The 18,245-nt window shown below is 28.1% G+C and overlaps 2 protein-coding genes across 4 annotated transcripts in view; one reads left to right on the forward strand and one right to left on the reverse strand.

The window, feature by feature from the left end:
• crn (pre-mRNA splicing factor crn) overlaps positions 1–6,567 on the forward strand; it is a 188,888-nt gene extending 182,321 nt beyond the window's left edge. The window contains exon 13 of the mRNA XM_075369236.1: positions 6,531–6,567. The gene's annotated coding sequence lies outside the window, so the exon portion shown is untranslated. The remainder of the gene's footprint in view (positions 1–6,530) is intronic.
• The window catches only part of LOC142326647 (BTB/POZ domain-containing protein 2-like), a 93,090-nt gene continuing 75,211 nt past the window's right edge, over positions 367–18,245 (reverse strand). For 2 of the 3 annotated variants that reach the window (XM_075369262.1, XM_075369254.1), the window contains exons 7-9: positions 11,829–12,063; positions 5,680–5,837; positions 367–914 (exon numbers count right to left, since the gene is read on the reverse strand). In XM_075369262.1, coding sequence (XP_075225377.1) covers positions 5,682–5,837; positions 11,829–12,063 — 391 coding nt within the window. In that variant the 3' untranslated portion in view covers positions 367–914; positions 5,680–5,681. The remainder of the gene's footprint in view (positions 915–5,679; positions 5,838–11,828; positions 12,064–18,245) is intronic. The other variant, XM_075369247.1, reaches the window with a different exon arrangement.

The raw sequence follows: 18,245 nt of genomic DNA on the forward strand, positions 1-18,245 counted from the left end.
AATTTTTTTTTTGGGTGGTTTTTGTTGAGTTATATACATATTTCTTACATACATTTATACACGTACAATTGATTACATTTTTTTTTGTCCACTATATACCATTATTCAGTACAACATATCATATTAAAGAATCATTTGTTCCCACTGCTTTTGAAAACAGTCCTTTCTCAAGATTGATTTCATAGTCAAAACTATGTATGCACTGAATGAAATCCAACCCTCTTGACTACTGGTTAATCAAGTCTTCTGGTTTTGATGAAAATTTCATGAATCATAAAGATGTAGCCAGAAACCAAATTTTAAGTGTTCTTAGGATGCCAATATTCAGATTTAGGTTGTTAAATCTTAAAATATGTAAATTGTTATAACCATCTTCATAGACCATTATATTTAATAATTTATAAATAAATTAAATTTCATTTATGAACTGCACATTATGTTTATGTAAAAATACATTTATAGACAGAATATTATACAAATAAATACATGTAGCAAGGATGAAACTACTAGTAGTACGTACATTAATTACAACATTTAATTTTCTAGGTTTTCATGCCCGTTACTTACAGAATAATGAACTTAATATAATTAGCACTCTAGTTAATTCAGATATTTATTAATCATCACTAAAACTCCATTTGCTTTGGTTGAAATAGTAGTACTTGCAGTTTTCAGTATATTTTTTACTTTTTTTTTTCAAAATAAAACCATACATTAACTTGCGCTCATGCCTGAAGTTTTCATAAACAGCTGAACTAAAGTGTAACATTTTTCAAGTCTGAAGGTGGTATTTGAAATACAATGATCAGTAATTTAATCCACACTAATTTTTTTGACTCTTGATATAATACTGACCATATAATACGTTTCAACCTCATAACATGTTCATTTTCATTTAAGAGTAGTAGTAACTTCTGTAACAAAAAAAATTTACTTGCTAGAAAATGCATTAAAAAAGACACTAATAAGAAATAAGAACATCAATTTATTCCTTAAAACCTAATCTTGTAACTTGTGTTATCAAAAAAAAAAATCAGTTAATTACACTGGTTAGCACACAACTTGGCAGTCCCATTAAAAAGAGAAAGAAAGCTATGGCAGGGTAGCTCAAACATTACCATTTTCTAAATATTAAATGATTAATTCAAAATATAATGTAATAAGCTGGCTAAGGCAAAGTTTACAAATAAAACAAAGTGACTCATTTGAGTAATTAATTAATTAATTTATAAAATTAATAATATCTTAAATGTTACACAAGTCATTTTTGACATATTATACAGAATAATAATAAACAGATTATCTATCTATTAAAGAGTAATTATTGTATTGCATACAGAATAATTTATTTATTTAATATTATATGAATTTAACAGTCATTTTGTATGTTTGCAATGTTATATTGTGGTTAATAAGGTGTACTTAAGGCTTCATTATTAGATGGAGGAGTAATAAAAATGAGTAATCAGAAATATTTTCAAAGTTCAATTCTATGTTAGTTGTCATTTTAATGGTCTAGTTGAAGTTTGTTAAACTTCATGAAGGGTCATGATGCATTATGGCTACCACTATACTACCCTGATCTAAATACAACTGAATTAATTTTTGGTGATATAAAAAATATATATTTAGATTTCTGGAAGTACAATAATGTGTAGAAAAAGAGGATTCACAATTCTGGATTTTTAAATACAAGCACATGAAGAAACTCGAACAGGAATACCTGAGTCAAATGCCAATATCAGACAACTATTTTGATTGCATTGTAATTAATTTAAATAAAGGAGACAGAATGTCAGAGGGTTGCTGAGTACAGTGAAAGAACTTCTGGTAAGTCGTAAATTGCATTATTAGTGTTGCATATCACTAATTTCAAATATTCATTTTTGTTGTAAAGAATTTACCGTTAGAGGAATTATTCTAGATAAAAAAATTACCCACATATGGACATCTAAGTAAACTAAATTTTAAGATAATAATGAAATTGTAAAACTACAAAATAAAAAAAAATGCTAAATTATTATTAACATAGCAATAAGCAACATAATTTTGTCATAGTTAAAATAAGATAAACTGAAATAAAATAAAATTTATGTACACATCCAACTGCAGCTCTTTCAATAATTACTACTTCCATCATCAGCAGTTAAAATTAAAAATTATACATAAAATACATCCATCCACATATAGTGTTTGTCATTTAACTTAAAATCTCTTTCTCATGTCATGGCATGACAATGAGTGACTACAAAATAAAACAAAAAATACACCAACTTTTTACTGTTATTATGAATGTATGAGCTTATTCATAAATACAAAATCTGATTAGTAGTGTAAATATTATAATCAAAATCGAAATTCATAAGTGGAATGCATAACCTAGAAAAGGCATTAAGTCATGCCATGGTATGGAAAAAAAATTTAAGTTAATGACAAAGCACTACATGCAGATATATTTTTATGTGTAACTTTTAATTGTAACAGTTGATGTAGTAATCACTTTGAAAGCACTACAGTTGGTAAGTACCTCTTACTTTTAATGTATTGCATTTGATGATCTTGATTTTAGAATAGATTAAATTATATATTATTCAACACAGTGGAGGAAAAAATTATTAAAAAAGTGTACAAAAATTAAAACAATGAAATAAGCATTGATGTTGTAGTAATTGCTTCTCAGAGAGATGGGAAAGTTACTGACATAAATAGTAAGTATTAGCATAAATACTGTCATAGCCAATGGATATTATACACATTTGTGTATACATTCAAGTCTAAAGCTTGATAATTCAGTTAGCAACAAGGAATAATTGAAGATAGTGCTAATTATATATCATAACTAGTCTGATTTATAGGATTTTTTCTTGCAAAAAAGAAAAACTTAAGGAAAATTAAACATAGTTCTCTTTTTTTGATTTTCTTAACACACTTTTTGATGTCTGTAAAGACAATTAAAAAACAAGTTTAAAGATGTCTTTTACCCGCCTAATAAATAAATTTTCACTTTTGTTTTTAGTTATGCATTCTTCTTATGAATTTTGGTTTCGATTATAGTATTTATACTACTAGTCGGACCTTGTATTTATGAATAAGCTCATAATAACAATGAAAAGTTGAAGGTGTAATTTTTTGTTTTGTTTCATAGTTGTTTTTTCTTTAACATATGCAATTTCAGATCATTTCTGATGATTGAAAAAACAAAATTATTCTTTCAGTTTCAACTTGCAGAATAAAAACTTTTACTTGTTACATTTAAATAAAAAAATAAGTTAAAACTTCCAAAAAGAAGATTTAACTGCAGAAACATTTAATTTGATATTGAGAAATTTTTTGAATTCAGAAGTTATCAGTTTCATGTCATTTTGACGGTCATTCATAGTTGAAATAAGACAAATATAAAATTAATTATTTAACACTGTTGCAAAGTAACTATTGATTTACTAAAACTTAAATAAATACAGTCTCAAATAATTAATTCTGGATGATCTTTAACAGTATATTATTTAATTTTATAATAAATAATAATAATAATAATAAAAAAACAAAGAGGGTATGTAGACATCTAATTGTATACACCACTGATAAAGGACTGAATAAAATGTTGAATGGCTAATGCAGAAAAAAAGTTCCTTTCACATTTTTGCTGTGATTTTGGCATTCTACACTAAAATGTCATTTAGGTGTATAAAAGGCTTCACCATTGTCAAATCTTACACTATGTATCATGTGAAAATCATGCTATTTAAAAGTCAAAGTTATTCAACATGGTTCAGAAAATTCAATTTTTCTGGAAAACTGTATTTTAAGCCATTTATAGACTTTTCTGATTCTCTGTACATGAGAATGATATTTTATGTCAATTATTACATTACCTTAGCTTGATGGTTTTTTAAAAAAAATATTAGAGTAGGTTTTTACAGTACATTTCATTTAATGATAATTCTTTTTGTAAATATGTTTGTAAAAATAAATAATTTAATCCTTGCTGTTATTGAAATTTACTTTAAACATTACATTTTCTATGCTTTAAGTTACATATTTTCAGCCAGCTGTCTGATTACCTTGAATAAAAATACATAGTGAGATACCAGTACAGGTTGTATGGACAGGTAGGTATTGGAGAGAGATTTTTTGACTCAGAAGAGCAAAATGGTTTTACAGTTGGAATATTGATATTTTTATTTAATACAACTACCAGAAATGTTTACTGAATATGGGAAAGAGTTAAGTGTTATTTTTGTTGGCATATGACAGCATCCCTGTAAATGGGTTGAGTTATGAAAAGCAATGAAGGAATCAGTTATTGATGTTATATAAAAAATAAAATTATATAAATGAATTAAAAGCTTGTATAAAAGCAAAACAAAAGCATGGTAAAAGCAGGTCAAAATTTTTCAGAAGGTTTTGGAGTAAATATAGATCTGAGACAAGGGTGTTGCTTATCTCTGGTGCTTTTTAATTATTCATAACAAGAGTTTTAAACAATTGGAGATGGAAGTATATGCCAATAGGTATAGATTTGGATAATGGAGAGGTATGTATTTTATTATTAGTGGACGATCAAGTAATTTTAATGGAAGAAGAGGATAATTTATATTTATCCTCTTTGTTTATCTAAAACAAAAAAGGTGAATGAGGGATACGAAAAGTGGTTTTAGAAATATGGTTAAGATGAATATTTGGTGGTTAGAGGATAAGGGAGAAATGTACAAATGGGAAAGGAAATGACTCAATGTTTAAATGAATTCAAAAGTTATTATAAAAACATTAGACAGAAGAAATGAGATTAATATTTTAAACCAAATCAGGAAAAAAAATCTACTATTTGAATGCAACTGCATTTTGTTCTCTGGAACTCCAGCATATCTAAAAAAATGAATAAAATGAGTGTTTGTTTCATTTATAGAATGGAGATTTGGGAACTGAACAAAAATTTAAAAAGATTGCAGTGATGAATATAATATTATGGAGATGTTGTCAGAGGATTCTGATGGATTGTATAAGTAGCAAAAGAATTAGAAAAAGAACGGGAAAAGACTCATCAACAGAGCACACTATTTTAAAATGAAACAATGGTATGGTATGGGCACATGCACAGAATACATGATGCTTGACTTCCAGAAAAGATGTTGGGTGGACCTTACTCTGCAGAAGGTAAAAGGGAAGGACAAGAAGTAGGTGGCAAAAGGAAATGGAGGAAGCAATTAAATGATGAGGATGTCTTTGATAAAGTAAAATGGAGGTTGGGATGAGGTAAATGGCATCAGTTACTGGATATGTATGTAGAATACACAGATATGTATGTAGAATACATGGTTAGTTACCTTTTGTTGACAGAGAAACTATCTTAAAAAAAGGAGGATTAAAATAATAATAAATGAGAAGGATTAAAAAAATAATTAAAGGGGATCTATTGTTAATAAAATGTTAAACTCTATTATTAAGCACTAGATTTTTATTTGAATAAAAAATTACACCAGCTTACTATTACCTATTTTATTAATTTTAACACTGAATTAATTAATTTTATCAATAAAGTAAAAATGTATAAATTGACATACTAAACAATTAATTATTGTAACAATATATTTGTAAATTGAATTTATTTTAGCAGCAATTAAATTAACTAACCTCTGAATGATAAAAATAGATTTAAATGCTAATATTAACTATTATTACCTTTATGTGTAGAACAGTATCTCTGGTATCTGTCCATCCTCAACAGATGTTCCATTATTATTACCTGCTGCATATGAGAATTGGAATGTTACCTTACCACCTGGACAGTCAGTAACTACTTTTCGCTGACCCTTTGTACCATAATGCGAATCAGGACCCTGTAAAAAGTTATGTTAAGGATGTACATCATATATGTATCATCTTTGAAGTCTAATCAATTTTAAAACTTAACTACTGGAAAAAGGTTGGTAAAAGAGAGTTTAAAGCTTAATCACATGTAGTACACACTCTACCTAAGATATTCGGTCCTTGGTAGTTCAGCTAAACTACCTCATTTTGTTTCTTAATTGTTAAATAAACTATTTTCCAGATAATAAAAAAAACATTCTTAAAAAATGAGTGCAATACATTTCGTAATAAGATAATAAGTTGAAATAAAATCATTTTTTATTAAATAGTTTTATAATGTTTTGAAAGTTCTAACAGGCTGGTAGAGAATTAAGGTAATTGCCTTAACCTTCTTTTGAATGTTTTCAGATTTCATTCATATTTAAGAGATTTATATTCATATGTAAGCATAGCTCAACATTAGCTCTTGTTTGTTTTATACGTTTTCTATATTTTACGTGTCAAGGTATACAATTAAATGCTTAGAATGTTAACACAAGACACAAATTACCACTGATGATGGCAAAGCTCTTCACCATATCATTAAATTACTAAGTGAGAGAATCAGGAATGAACTGCTTTATCATTGAATGTAAAGCACCCCAAAACAGATGTTTAATCTTTCAATTAACATCATATTCATAACAGGGACTGACTGCATAATGAACTTTTCTTATTTACAGGAAGTGATTGTGAGTGGCGCCTCTTTCATATCAGATGTCTAATCCTTAAAAAGGTAGTGTCAACCTTTTAACAGCTACAACAGATTTCAAAATGCATTTGATGAGAGAATAACTCTTATTGTTTTCAATATCTGTATTACAAAAAATTCTGAAGAACATTCAACAGTTGATATGCCACTGTTTATTATTTTTATTCTTGTTTAAATTACCTTGATTTTTGTTTATAGTTAGGCATATGTAACTCGGCAATTATTTATAAACTTTTATTTTAGGGATCAATAAAACAAGCTTTATGTGAAGCGTGTATCTTATTTATTATTTCCTTTCTATAAATCTATGCTTTTATTTGAACATTTTTTTTCTGCATATATTTCTTTTTTAACTTTTACATTTCTAAAGGGCTTGATATTATACTTATATAATTATTAGATAATCCAGTAAAAAAAAATTAGCTTAAAGCTTAAATTTCATGAAATATTTCAAACTTATTCTTTTATATCCTAAATAATAAAAGTGAGTAAATAAACCAATAAAATTCAGTAAACAGACTGCCAATGTTATAACTGCTTTTAGGGTTAACACTGAATCATAAAAGAAACTATGACAGATTTAAAGAAAAAAATGTTATGTAGCGTACTCTCCCATTATATAATGCATTTTGTAGTTTCTATTACTCAACAGGAAAAATTATAATATGATCAATATAATTCAACAATAGGGCCACATCATTTAACAATCTGTAATATAAACTTAATATTTACTCTGGTTGTATTAATAAATAGCAAAAAAAAAACAAGTATTGCTCTGAAGGTCCAACAGATCAGGCACAAAGAGGATGAGAGATTTTTTAAATCCTTCAATGTAAAAAATTTAAATTATTTCAAAATAGCTAATGTTTATTTTAAATTAACTATAAAACTTGAATGAACCACTTTTTTATATCAAGTTGAAAAACATCAATTTACGTTTTCAGCACAAGAAGAATACGAACAGAAAAATTCCTGTCAGTGAAACCATATTTTTCTTTTTATTGAATCACAATTTTTGATGGAGTGAATATCTAAATGAAAACTTGAAAAACTGTTATTTATTTACTTGCATAAGTATTTTTAAATTTGACTAAGCACATTTTATGATAATGAGAGTAGTTCTGAGAGATAGTACATAATCTAAACTTTACAAGGATTGTAGTATAAATATCACAAGGGGCTACAATCTTGAGTAATTGATAAGGCAGATACATATAACTGATAAATGATAGCAAAGATAATGTTCTCTCTTTATATATATATATATATATATATATATATATATATATATATATATATATATACAAACATAAAAAAGAGCTAGGAATGAGTTTAAACCAACTTCCAAAAAAACTTTTTTAAAACTACAGAATTATGTGAAGAAACAGAACTAGGCAGAAACAACTGACATTTTTGTTAAAGAAGGTAATGAAATAATTTGGCGGAAGCTAGAGAGACAAGCTAATTCTAGCTTTTCCAACAACTGATGAAGATAATGTTTTTAGGTTGTAAATGAAAAAGTTAATAAAAAATTCCATTTGCCAGCAGCCATATTAAAGGAAGCATATGTTCATTGCATTTCTTTAGTTTGATTACAAGTTACGTAGAAATTAGGAGTAAGATCAATAAAGTTCAGTTACAAAGTCAAAAACTGATATATGTTATTACCATTCAAATAAACTTGTTTAAAAACAGTGGACACATGGTTACTCAAGAATAATTCAAATTAAACTTTCATCAAACCTTTTAAGTCAACATCAATGATTGAAAGTAATATAAGATAATTTAAAAAAATAGATTTTATGGAAAAGAATCCTTGGTATAATAAAAAGGGATATAATAAAAATTTGAGTTTTGCACTGATTAATGTAAATTACCAACTGGTAGTAAGTAGTACACTACTTTATTTTAAGGGTGCAAAATTTGTTAACATGTTAATTTATTTTATAATGGCAAAATCAAGTTATATTTAAAAATAATTTTCCCATTGTAATAGTTTTTCTCCTACATAATAATGTAATATGTTTATTATATATGTGAAGTATTTCTTAATTGGTAAACTGTGTTTACCCAGGTTTCATCAAATTACAATGTTGGTTGGGTAACTGATTCACTTATCTTTTTAACAGTCCTAAAAAGGGCAGACTTATTCAATTTGTTTTTCTTTTTGTACATTTTTAATATAAGAGTATGATTTTTTTTATAACTAAAAATTATATTTTTTGCACAGATGGTTTGAATATAACTATTTCTATCCGTATTTTAAATAAAACAAAAAACTAAAAACTGAAACATTTGTTCAGTTTCAAAAAGCCAAAATCTAAAGAATAAAATATTAATTTTATAAAGTTTTTTTTTTGTATTTGTGCCAAAATGTTTCTTTTTTTGGAAGGTTACAAGGAGACCACAGATGTGCGAGGTGGTTTTTTCCTTTATCTTAAAAAGTGAATTTTTTCTTTTCGCGGATTTCATGCACACAATGTAAACAACAAAGTCCAATAATTTTTGAAATTCTAGCCTTATTTATACCATATCTTATAAATCTCATTATTTTTCTTAAGTAATTAAATTCTTTGCTTTATTTATCCACTAAGATTGAAGTGCTTGACAACATACATCTTCTCTCATTGAAATTAATCTCATTTTTGAAAATTTGTAATAATTTTTACAGGTATGTATATGCCATTCACATATTACATTCTTTGCTCTAAAACAGTACATTTTCCCTGAACTGTTCAAAATTCACTATTAAAGATAATAAGTAAAAATAAAATGTTACTGTTTGATAATTAATAAATGTAAGTTTTAAAACTTGGTGTAAATATATAACAAAATTAAACATGGAAATAAATTGAGAACTTCACACACAACTGCTACACACATACCAACTACAAATACACAAATATGAACATATCATTCACAATAAGCACAGGCTAAAAAGAGATGACTTCAGTTAGTCAATTTATTAAATCTATAAATATTTAAGGTTTCTTAGAATGTTAAGAAATGCTTCAGAATTTTCTTTATTACACTTAAGTAGCAAAGTAATTATGTTACCTGTGATACTATTTTTAATTAGCAATAGTAACATGCTTATGAATCAATGGTATACGCTGACAGACAATCATAAATCATACGTTACTTAAAATAAGTATATAAAAAATATGCAAATAGATATTGCAAATAAATTGTTTAAATAATCTTAACGCTCTAATGCGTTCCAACACAGTCTTTATTGTTGTAATACTTTTAGATACATATCACCACAATGATCGACATTATATTGTAAGGAGTAAACATTTTAAAGAAATATTTCATTTAATAAATTTTTCAAGACCAAATTTGGATAAGCATTTCAATAATTATTCTATGTTCTATATAATTATTTTTATAAGGGCAACAAACAGGAATTTTGATACACTAAACTTTTATAAGATTTTTAAAAGCAACTTCAATTTCTATTTGTTGTCTGAACTTAAAAATTGTCTTTAAAGATTATCATTTAGAGATTAAATGATAATAGCAAAGAAAAATCACAGTGCTGGTTGGTTCAAGGCCAGCAAAACTTGTAACAGTGTAATAAAGTGTAAACTTACCAAAAGATTACCTAACAGCCTTTATTTTCAATAATTAAGCTATTTTATAAAGACATCTAATTTAATAAAAAAATATAAATAATAAAAAAAAGAGTATAATAAAAAAATATCTGTTTTTAAAATAGGATACAGAGACTATTTTTCTTCAGTCATGCTGGGCATTTATTTAAATCAACTTAATTTGAGTCCTCCATTTCTCAATTTAACTTATTAAATCCAGTTTTATGTAATTTAGCTTGTACAAGGTCTTGTGATTCTAAACTCACTTCATATGATGATTCTTCCATTGCTGGCAATATTTTTTATGGACCTATCTTGGAATGGCTGTCAAATGTACTTTGGTGTTTGTCATTTTGTCCTTCTTGCTGTGAAATGAAATTAGGACACTTTCAGCAATGCCATCAGCTTGGAGAACTAGAAACCTTAAGGAGTTTGGTGAGCTATAGGAAAGAAATGCTTGATCAAAAAATCCTGGATTAGGATGGATGATGTGTTTTGGTAATGTAACTGCCACTTGTGTGATTCTCACACATCTTTTGCCTTATGTCAAACTGCAGCACAAAGATGATGCAAAATGTCCAGCTAGTACTGTTTGTTGATAATTTGGTCTTCTACTGTGTATTTTCAATGCAAATTTCCATGGTAATCGGAAAACAGTCTGCACTGTTTACAGTTTGCTTCTCACTTGTCTTTGTTTCTTTGGCCTAGGGAATATGGGAATTACAACTGACAACTAAGTTTTGGTTTCTGGTCTTACTAATACACTCATCCTGTACTGTCATCATGTCCAAAAATAAAAATGTAACAAGCACTTGTTATGATAGCACACACAATGGTTGCTGTATAACAGATTCACTTTATGAGATTAAAGAAAAAATGCATACAAACTAGGTCCTACTGTTGCACTTTACCAAATTTTATTGCCTAAAATACTTTTTGTAAAAAAAAGATGAACAGACCTCATTACCTCAATTCATTCTGTACTTCATGAGTACTGTAAATAAAAATAGAAATGAAATTTGATAAACATTTACTATAACACCATTTGCAGTTACCACACAATTTAATTTTATCAGTGAGCTTTGATAGTTACATATATTCTATTCACAAGTAAAAAATTTAACATTTATATTTATAATATTTTTTTATTTCAATTTAAATATTTGTTGTATATTTCATACAATATAGAACTAGCTGATATAAATGAAGATTGCATTAATTTTTTTAATTAATCAAGTTAGTAAGATAATTAACCTTACATGTAATTAATTTTTTTTTTTTAATGTATTAACTGCTTGCATTAAATCACTTGAAAACTTCCCATTAGGCTTTTATGCTTACTATTTTTCAAATGGCCCACATAGTGAAAATCATTTAATTTTACAATGAAAGTTGATGTGTTTGATGCACTATAGTTATAAATTAAAAGTACTAGTAAATAAGATGATAAAAATGTAACACATGTGAAACAACATGTTTTTTACATGAAAAACGTGTATTTACACATGAAAAACATGTATTTACACATACATAAGAAATAAGATACAAAAGCTCATTTATATAATAAGACAAATTCTTATAATACACACTTTTACAAGTCTTACAATTTATATAATCACACAAACTCATTCATACTCGGTGACATAAGAGAAAAATATCACTTTAATAATAACCTTTAGCGTTGCAGAAGCCATGTAACTAGTATTTGGCAATATTTCTATTGGTTCCTTAAACATGACTCTAAATGTATCATTTGATCCATCACAACTAAAGCTTGTCGTATTTGATCCACAAACTTTACCTGTTGAGGTTCTAATAATCTGCACATTTACTTCATATTCAGTTGGGCCATGTACAGAACCATATAACCCAAAACCCACAACAAATATTCTGCGATCAGCAGTGAACCTATAAATGAAAACATACAATATGAATAAAAATTCATAATTGGGATGAAAATTATAACATAAAACACAAATAATTATTTGACACAGTTAGCTTTTACACAAAAACATATGAACACTTTAAATATCAGTTTGTAAAAATCATATCAGGAATGTGAGTAGTGGACTATTTCATAAATAACCAAAGGAACTGCTGACACATTTGTCTGGAAGAGAAAGCAATGGATGATAAGTTCCTTTTATTATTCAAGAAAGCCCATACCAAAATCTTGGTTTTGTAATAGTGATGGGAGTAAGTGAAGAACAACCAAATTAGAACCAAATAAAAAAAATTAAGGCCATTAATTACAAATAATTAAATACAAATACTATGTGCATATTAAATAACAATGCAGAAAATTCAATTTTATTTCATTATTACTATCTTAATACTAATCATGACAGAGATTATATATATATATATACAGTTAAAAAAAGTTTATTTAGGAAATTTGATTTTAAAATTGGTCAAAAGTTCTTATAAAGAATTAGAGAGTTTATTAAAAATAATACAACTAATCCTTGAGTCATGAAACTGTGCAGAAAATATAACTATGAATTCAAGATGTAGATGTAGATGAATTCAAGATGTAGATGTAGAGTTACAAGGCTTGATTTGAGAAAACAATTTATTGAGAACATTTGTGAGGAGTATTGTGCATTGTATGGGAGCTAGTCATGGATAATTGGAGGAAAGGAAAAGAGGAGATTTATGACTTTTGAAGTATGGTGTTACAGAAGGATGATGAAGATAAGTTTGATGGAAAAAGTGTCAAACAAAGAGGTATTTAAGAGAGTTAATGAGAGAAGCTTTTTGAAACAATCAGAAGAAGAGCTCAGCTATTAGGATACATTCTTAGGCACCAGGTTCTGGTTAAGAGAGTGATAGAAGGGCAGATGAAAGAGAGAAATTGTAGGGGAAGGCCTCGGTTGGAGTTCATAAAATAGATAATGGACAATATGAACTGTGATTCTTACTGGGAGCTAAAGAGAAAGGCTGATAAGTGAGAACAGTAATGAGCTGCTGCTAACCAGCCTAAGGACTGTTAACCAAAGAAGAAGTGTTACATCTCAGTAGTTAAGGCTGAATCATACAGACACTATCACGTGCAAGTAGCATTATTGTTTTATGCATACAATAATGTACTGCAAGCTATCAATTGTCTGGTGCTGTGGGATGCCGACAATAAGCAATAAAAAATTTGGTAAGTATTTGTTATTGATGTTTAATAATAATATCTTTGTAACGTTTCACACCATTATTCAGTTCAGTGAAAGAAAGTATTTCAGTCTATGTTATTGTGGTTACTCTGTTTACAGTACAGTTTTATAGTTTCATTTTTGTAACAGTTCTATTCAGTGTTATTTTCATTAATTTTAAATTTATTCTATTTTTGTGCCAATCAGGGTTTAACAATGAGTGATTCTGTTGTGAAACATAGACCAGGAAAACCCTTAAGTAGCTCCGAAAAAAAATAATCAGCAATGAATATATAACCTTAAAACAAAATAACCTTGAAACTGCAGTCAGGAACATTGCTCGGAAAGCAAGTAGTGCAACAGCGAAAGAACAATTTTTAATATAATAAAGAAAAAAAATTGTTGGTATACATGTTAGCCCTAAAAAGAATTAAAAGCATGTGAAAACGATTGAAAAGTAGAATAATTTTACCGAAACCACATCAGAAAAACTTCATTTTTTTTATTTCAATAACAAGCTTCCTAACTTGAATGCTGTGAATTATGATTCTGAACCGCCAAATTTTTCAAGGAGTGCATTACATTGTGTTCTAAAATCAATGAATTTTCATTTTATGACCAGAAAAAATAATTCTTTACAGGAAGATATTATTTCACGGAATAGGGAATATTTAAGAGAAATTAAGCGATTTCATGAAGAGGGTAAGACAATTTATTATCTAGTTGAAACTAGGGTTAGTGTAGCACGTGTACAGGAAAAGGTATACATGAGTAAAGAAATAAAGGGCACACAAGATGCTTTTATTGAAAGTTTGTCAACTGGGGGTGAAAACCCTGTCTGGAAAAATTAAACAATTAATAGTCATGTAGGAAGTGAAAATGAGTTTTGAACAGTGGTTTATGGATAATTGAATCCTGATCTTCTCAAGAGTATCACAATGAAATGAATAGTACACTATTTTATGCAGAGGTTTAAAAAGATTGTTGAAATTGTTGCTGAAGTATACATCATAGTAATGGATAATGCGCCATACCACTGCCTGAAAACTGAAAAAATTCCAAACATTTCAACTTGAAAATTGGAAATTGCCAGATAATTAAAATCAAAGAAAATCATGTATACCAAGCACATGTTAAATGTAGAACTTATAAGATTAGTAAAATCAGTTTAACAGAAATGTATTCATTATAAAGTAGATGAAATAGCAAAATTAAAAAACTGTGTCATGTGCATCTTCCTCCATACTAGTGCAATTTTAACCCAATAGAATTGATATGGACTGAAGTCAAAGGCTATATTCGGAGTAATAACAAAATATTTAAGTTAAGTGATGTAAAAAATCTATTGATAGGTGTTAAATAGAGTAGATGCAAATGCTTGGAAAAATTATATTCAATATGTAATTAAAGAGGAAGCATGGGAAGTAGACAATTTTTGTTTTATTTGATGAAATTTAAATATAGCTAACATACTTTCATAAAATCTTTATTTTTAAGATAAATATAATTTTATCAAAATTTTCCCTAATTTCTGTATTGCAACTATTTTTACATTATTTTTATGTTAAAAGTATAGAGAAGTGATTTTTATTTGGATGGACTGCGTTAAATTAAATTAAAATACAATCATCACACTTTATGTTTTAGTTTGCTGTATGCTTTCATGAAACAAATTATAGGCCCATTCTTCTTACAGGTAGAAGTACTTGCTGTGTAAAGTAAAAATTATCGTATTGTTAATTTGATATTAGACTTATATAAATTTATTAGACTTTTATAAACAAGTTTTCTTTTTGCTTTTCTCAATTTGGATTAAATAGATTTGAATAAGCTATATTTGATAAAAAGCAAGGGACTGCAAATATTTAGAGACAAGTATTTTGCATTCACCAATATTTAGAGTGAGAAGTGTAGTATTACTAAAAATAGTAAAGTGCAACAGATTCACAGAGAAAGTTGAGATGCATTAATGGGTAGATTTCAAGACAATTTGTATAGTTAATAGTTCTGTAAATGTATAAATAATGATACATAGGATAATGTTGAGATTATCACAAGATAAATAATTTTAATATTTTCAACATAATGGTTTAGTAGAAAGTTTAACACCTCTTTGGAAGGAGTGAATGAGACCCCATTAGAGGAAATTAAATATATTTTTGTCCTTTGAGATTCATTTTATACCAATTACCTTGTAAAAAAATAATAATACCCAAAATTATAAGCAATAAACTATAAGATTATCCCATCACTGATAATACCAACATTATGTATGGATAATTGAAACTTTAGCATCCTAATAAATTGTTATTATAAATTTACCAGTTGTTTATTGTCTAGACTTTCCCCTAACTGAGGAATTGAATTTTCCCACTCCATCATTTATTATTTGGAAATAAACTTTTTAACGATGGATTCTGGTCTAGTATTTTTCTAAAAATTAATCTATTTCAATCAAAATGGACTGTTTGAGTTATTATTGCAACAAATATTGATTTTTTTTCCTTCCTAAGGCTTTTTAAAACCCACTTGGCACAGATTCTGCTGTAATTCAGTTTGTTATGAATGACTGAGTGAACTCTAACAATGCTTACTTTATAATTTCTGTAATTCCTCCTACTTTCTTTTTGAACTCGCCTGCCTCTATCTTCTTAAATATGTTCATCAGTGCAAAGTTCCAGAAATGGAACTGATACCTTTATACATCAGTAACACTTATTCATTAATTTTTCTACTGTTCAATACATAAATGAAATAAGGAAAAGTAATAAAAATCATAAAACTAATTAATGTTTTAGTTTTGGCCAATAAGCTCCCCAAGAGTGCTTGCCATTGTTAAATAGTTGAAAATGATGTGTATTAAAATAATTGCACGGGTAAATAAAATTTAAATGATAATTTTGCTATTCAACGCAGCAAGCAATTCCTAGCTGGATGGCAGAGTGGGGGATTAATGTTCAGTGTGTTACAGAGGGGGAACCAGCTTGGTTAGCTCCTCCACTCTGTTCTGTTGTCAGTACAGCCATGAGTGAGCAGAGGTTCCGTTGTCTGTTGCACAATATATAATCATAAAGTTTTTAACTAATGAAGGGGTTAAACAAGCGGAAATTTTAACTCGTTTAAAGGTACAGTTTGGGTATGCTACACTGTCCCATAACCGAGTGTATACATGGGCCAGACAATGTAAGGACAGATGAGAAAGTGTAGAAAATGAAAGTCATAATTGACATCCAAAGTCAAGTCTCACAGCTGACAATATCCATGCTGTTTGAGAGCTTATTGAAGGTGTTTGCCAGTTCACTGTTAAAGAAATTGCGTCAGAAGTAGATATCAGCTATAAGAGTGCTCAATCCATTATCACTGATCATCTCGGCTTTAGAAAAATTCTGCTTGATGGGTTCCAAGGTTGTTGACCGAAAATCAAAAACAGGTCAGGTTGGAGATCTGTGAGAGAATAAATTTCAGCAAGAAGGGAACAATTTTTCATCATTATGTGTGATGAGATATGGGTTCATCATTACACTCTGGAGTCAAAAATGGCAGTTTAAGGAGTGGAGAAGGAAGGATGAGGGCACAACCCTTCTATCAGCCGGAAAAATTGTTGCAACAATTTTTTTGACTCAAGGGAAGTTTTTTATTCATTGATTTTCTCCACAATCAATGAACGGTGAATGCGGTTTACTATTGCCAGCTGCTACAGTCAACAAAAGCAGCCTACTGAAACAAAAGATAGGGTTTGCCCATTAGAGATGTCATGCTACTCCATAGTAATGCCAAGTTTCACACCGCGGTTTTGACAACAGATAAACTAGAAAACATGCACTGGGAAACCTTGACCACCCTCCCTACAGTCCAGATTTGTCGTCCTGTGACTACTTTTTGTTTGCATCCTAGAAAGAATAGCTTGGAAGGGAATGATTGAGCATGTCGAGAAACATGTGCACAATTGATTGATGACTCATCCTCAAACTTTTTACGAACTAGGAATATTCAAGCTTCCAAATCATTGGCAAAAGTGTGTAAATCGTGCAGCAGACTATATAGAGATTTCTCTATATAGTCTGAAGAATATAGTATGAATAGAAGTCTATATAGTATGAAGAAGGTATGAATATTATTATTCAATAAATTCATTAAAAAAAATCATCATTAAATTTGATTCACCCTTGCTATTTTAAATTGATTAATTGGATGCCAAATGAGATTTTGTGTAGTTTTTAATTAGTGTTTGTTTTGTCTTTTTACTTACTGAATAATTATTATAAAAAAGGAAAGTTTTATTTAGTCCATTTCTATTGGCTAGTGTTCAATAAAAGTAAGGCACCTTTATCATAATAACTAACCTTTCAACCCACTTTGTTATTGTTCTATGCTTTTTATTTTCTCTCCACACTAGAGGGTTGGAAAGCTTTATTCTTCAATAAATACAGTTATTCAAAACATCCCTACTTTGAAGCAGATTAATTTTTAAATGAAGCAGTAATTCATTTTCTGCCACCTATCATAAATAATTATTGGCTGGCATTATGGGCCATCAACCCTAAACCTTCTTTGTATTCTAAAAAAATGTAAATACTTCAAAAAAATGTTAATATAATTACATATTTAATTTACTTATCTTAAATTTTTTAAACAAAAAATAAAAAAATAAAAACAAAAATATAAAATAACCTCTCTTATGGAAAAAATTAGAATTCTTAAAAACTACTTTCAAGTAATAGATTCAACAAATGAAAGACTAAATAAAGAATAATTAAAAGATTAAATTAACAAAACTGTACTGCAATAATGTGGGTTCTTAGATTATAGAGAAAATGTTAGACAAGCAATTTGACATCAGTAATTACAAACTGCAACCAATATTTGAGCATATAGAACAATTCAGGGAGCATCAAGGGACTTGAAGAATTAAGAAAGTATGAAATGCTGAACACCAAAGCTAAATTT

This window comes from Lycorma delicatula, chromosome 1 (assembly GCF_047948215.1).
Source record: "Lycorma delicatula isolate Av1 chromosome 1, ASM4794821v1, whole genome shotgun sequence".
NCBI classification, from domain to species: Eukaryota; Metazoa; Arthropoda; class Insecta; order Hemiptera; family Fulgoridae; genus Lycorma; species Lycorma delicatula.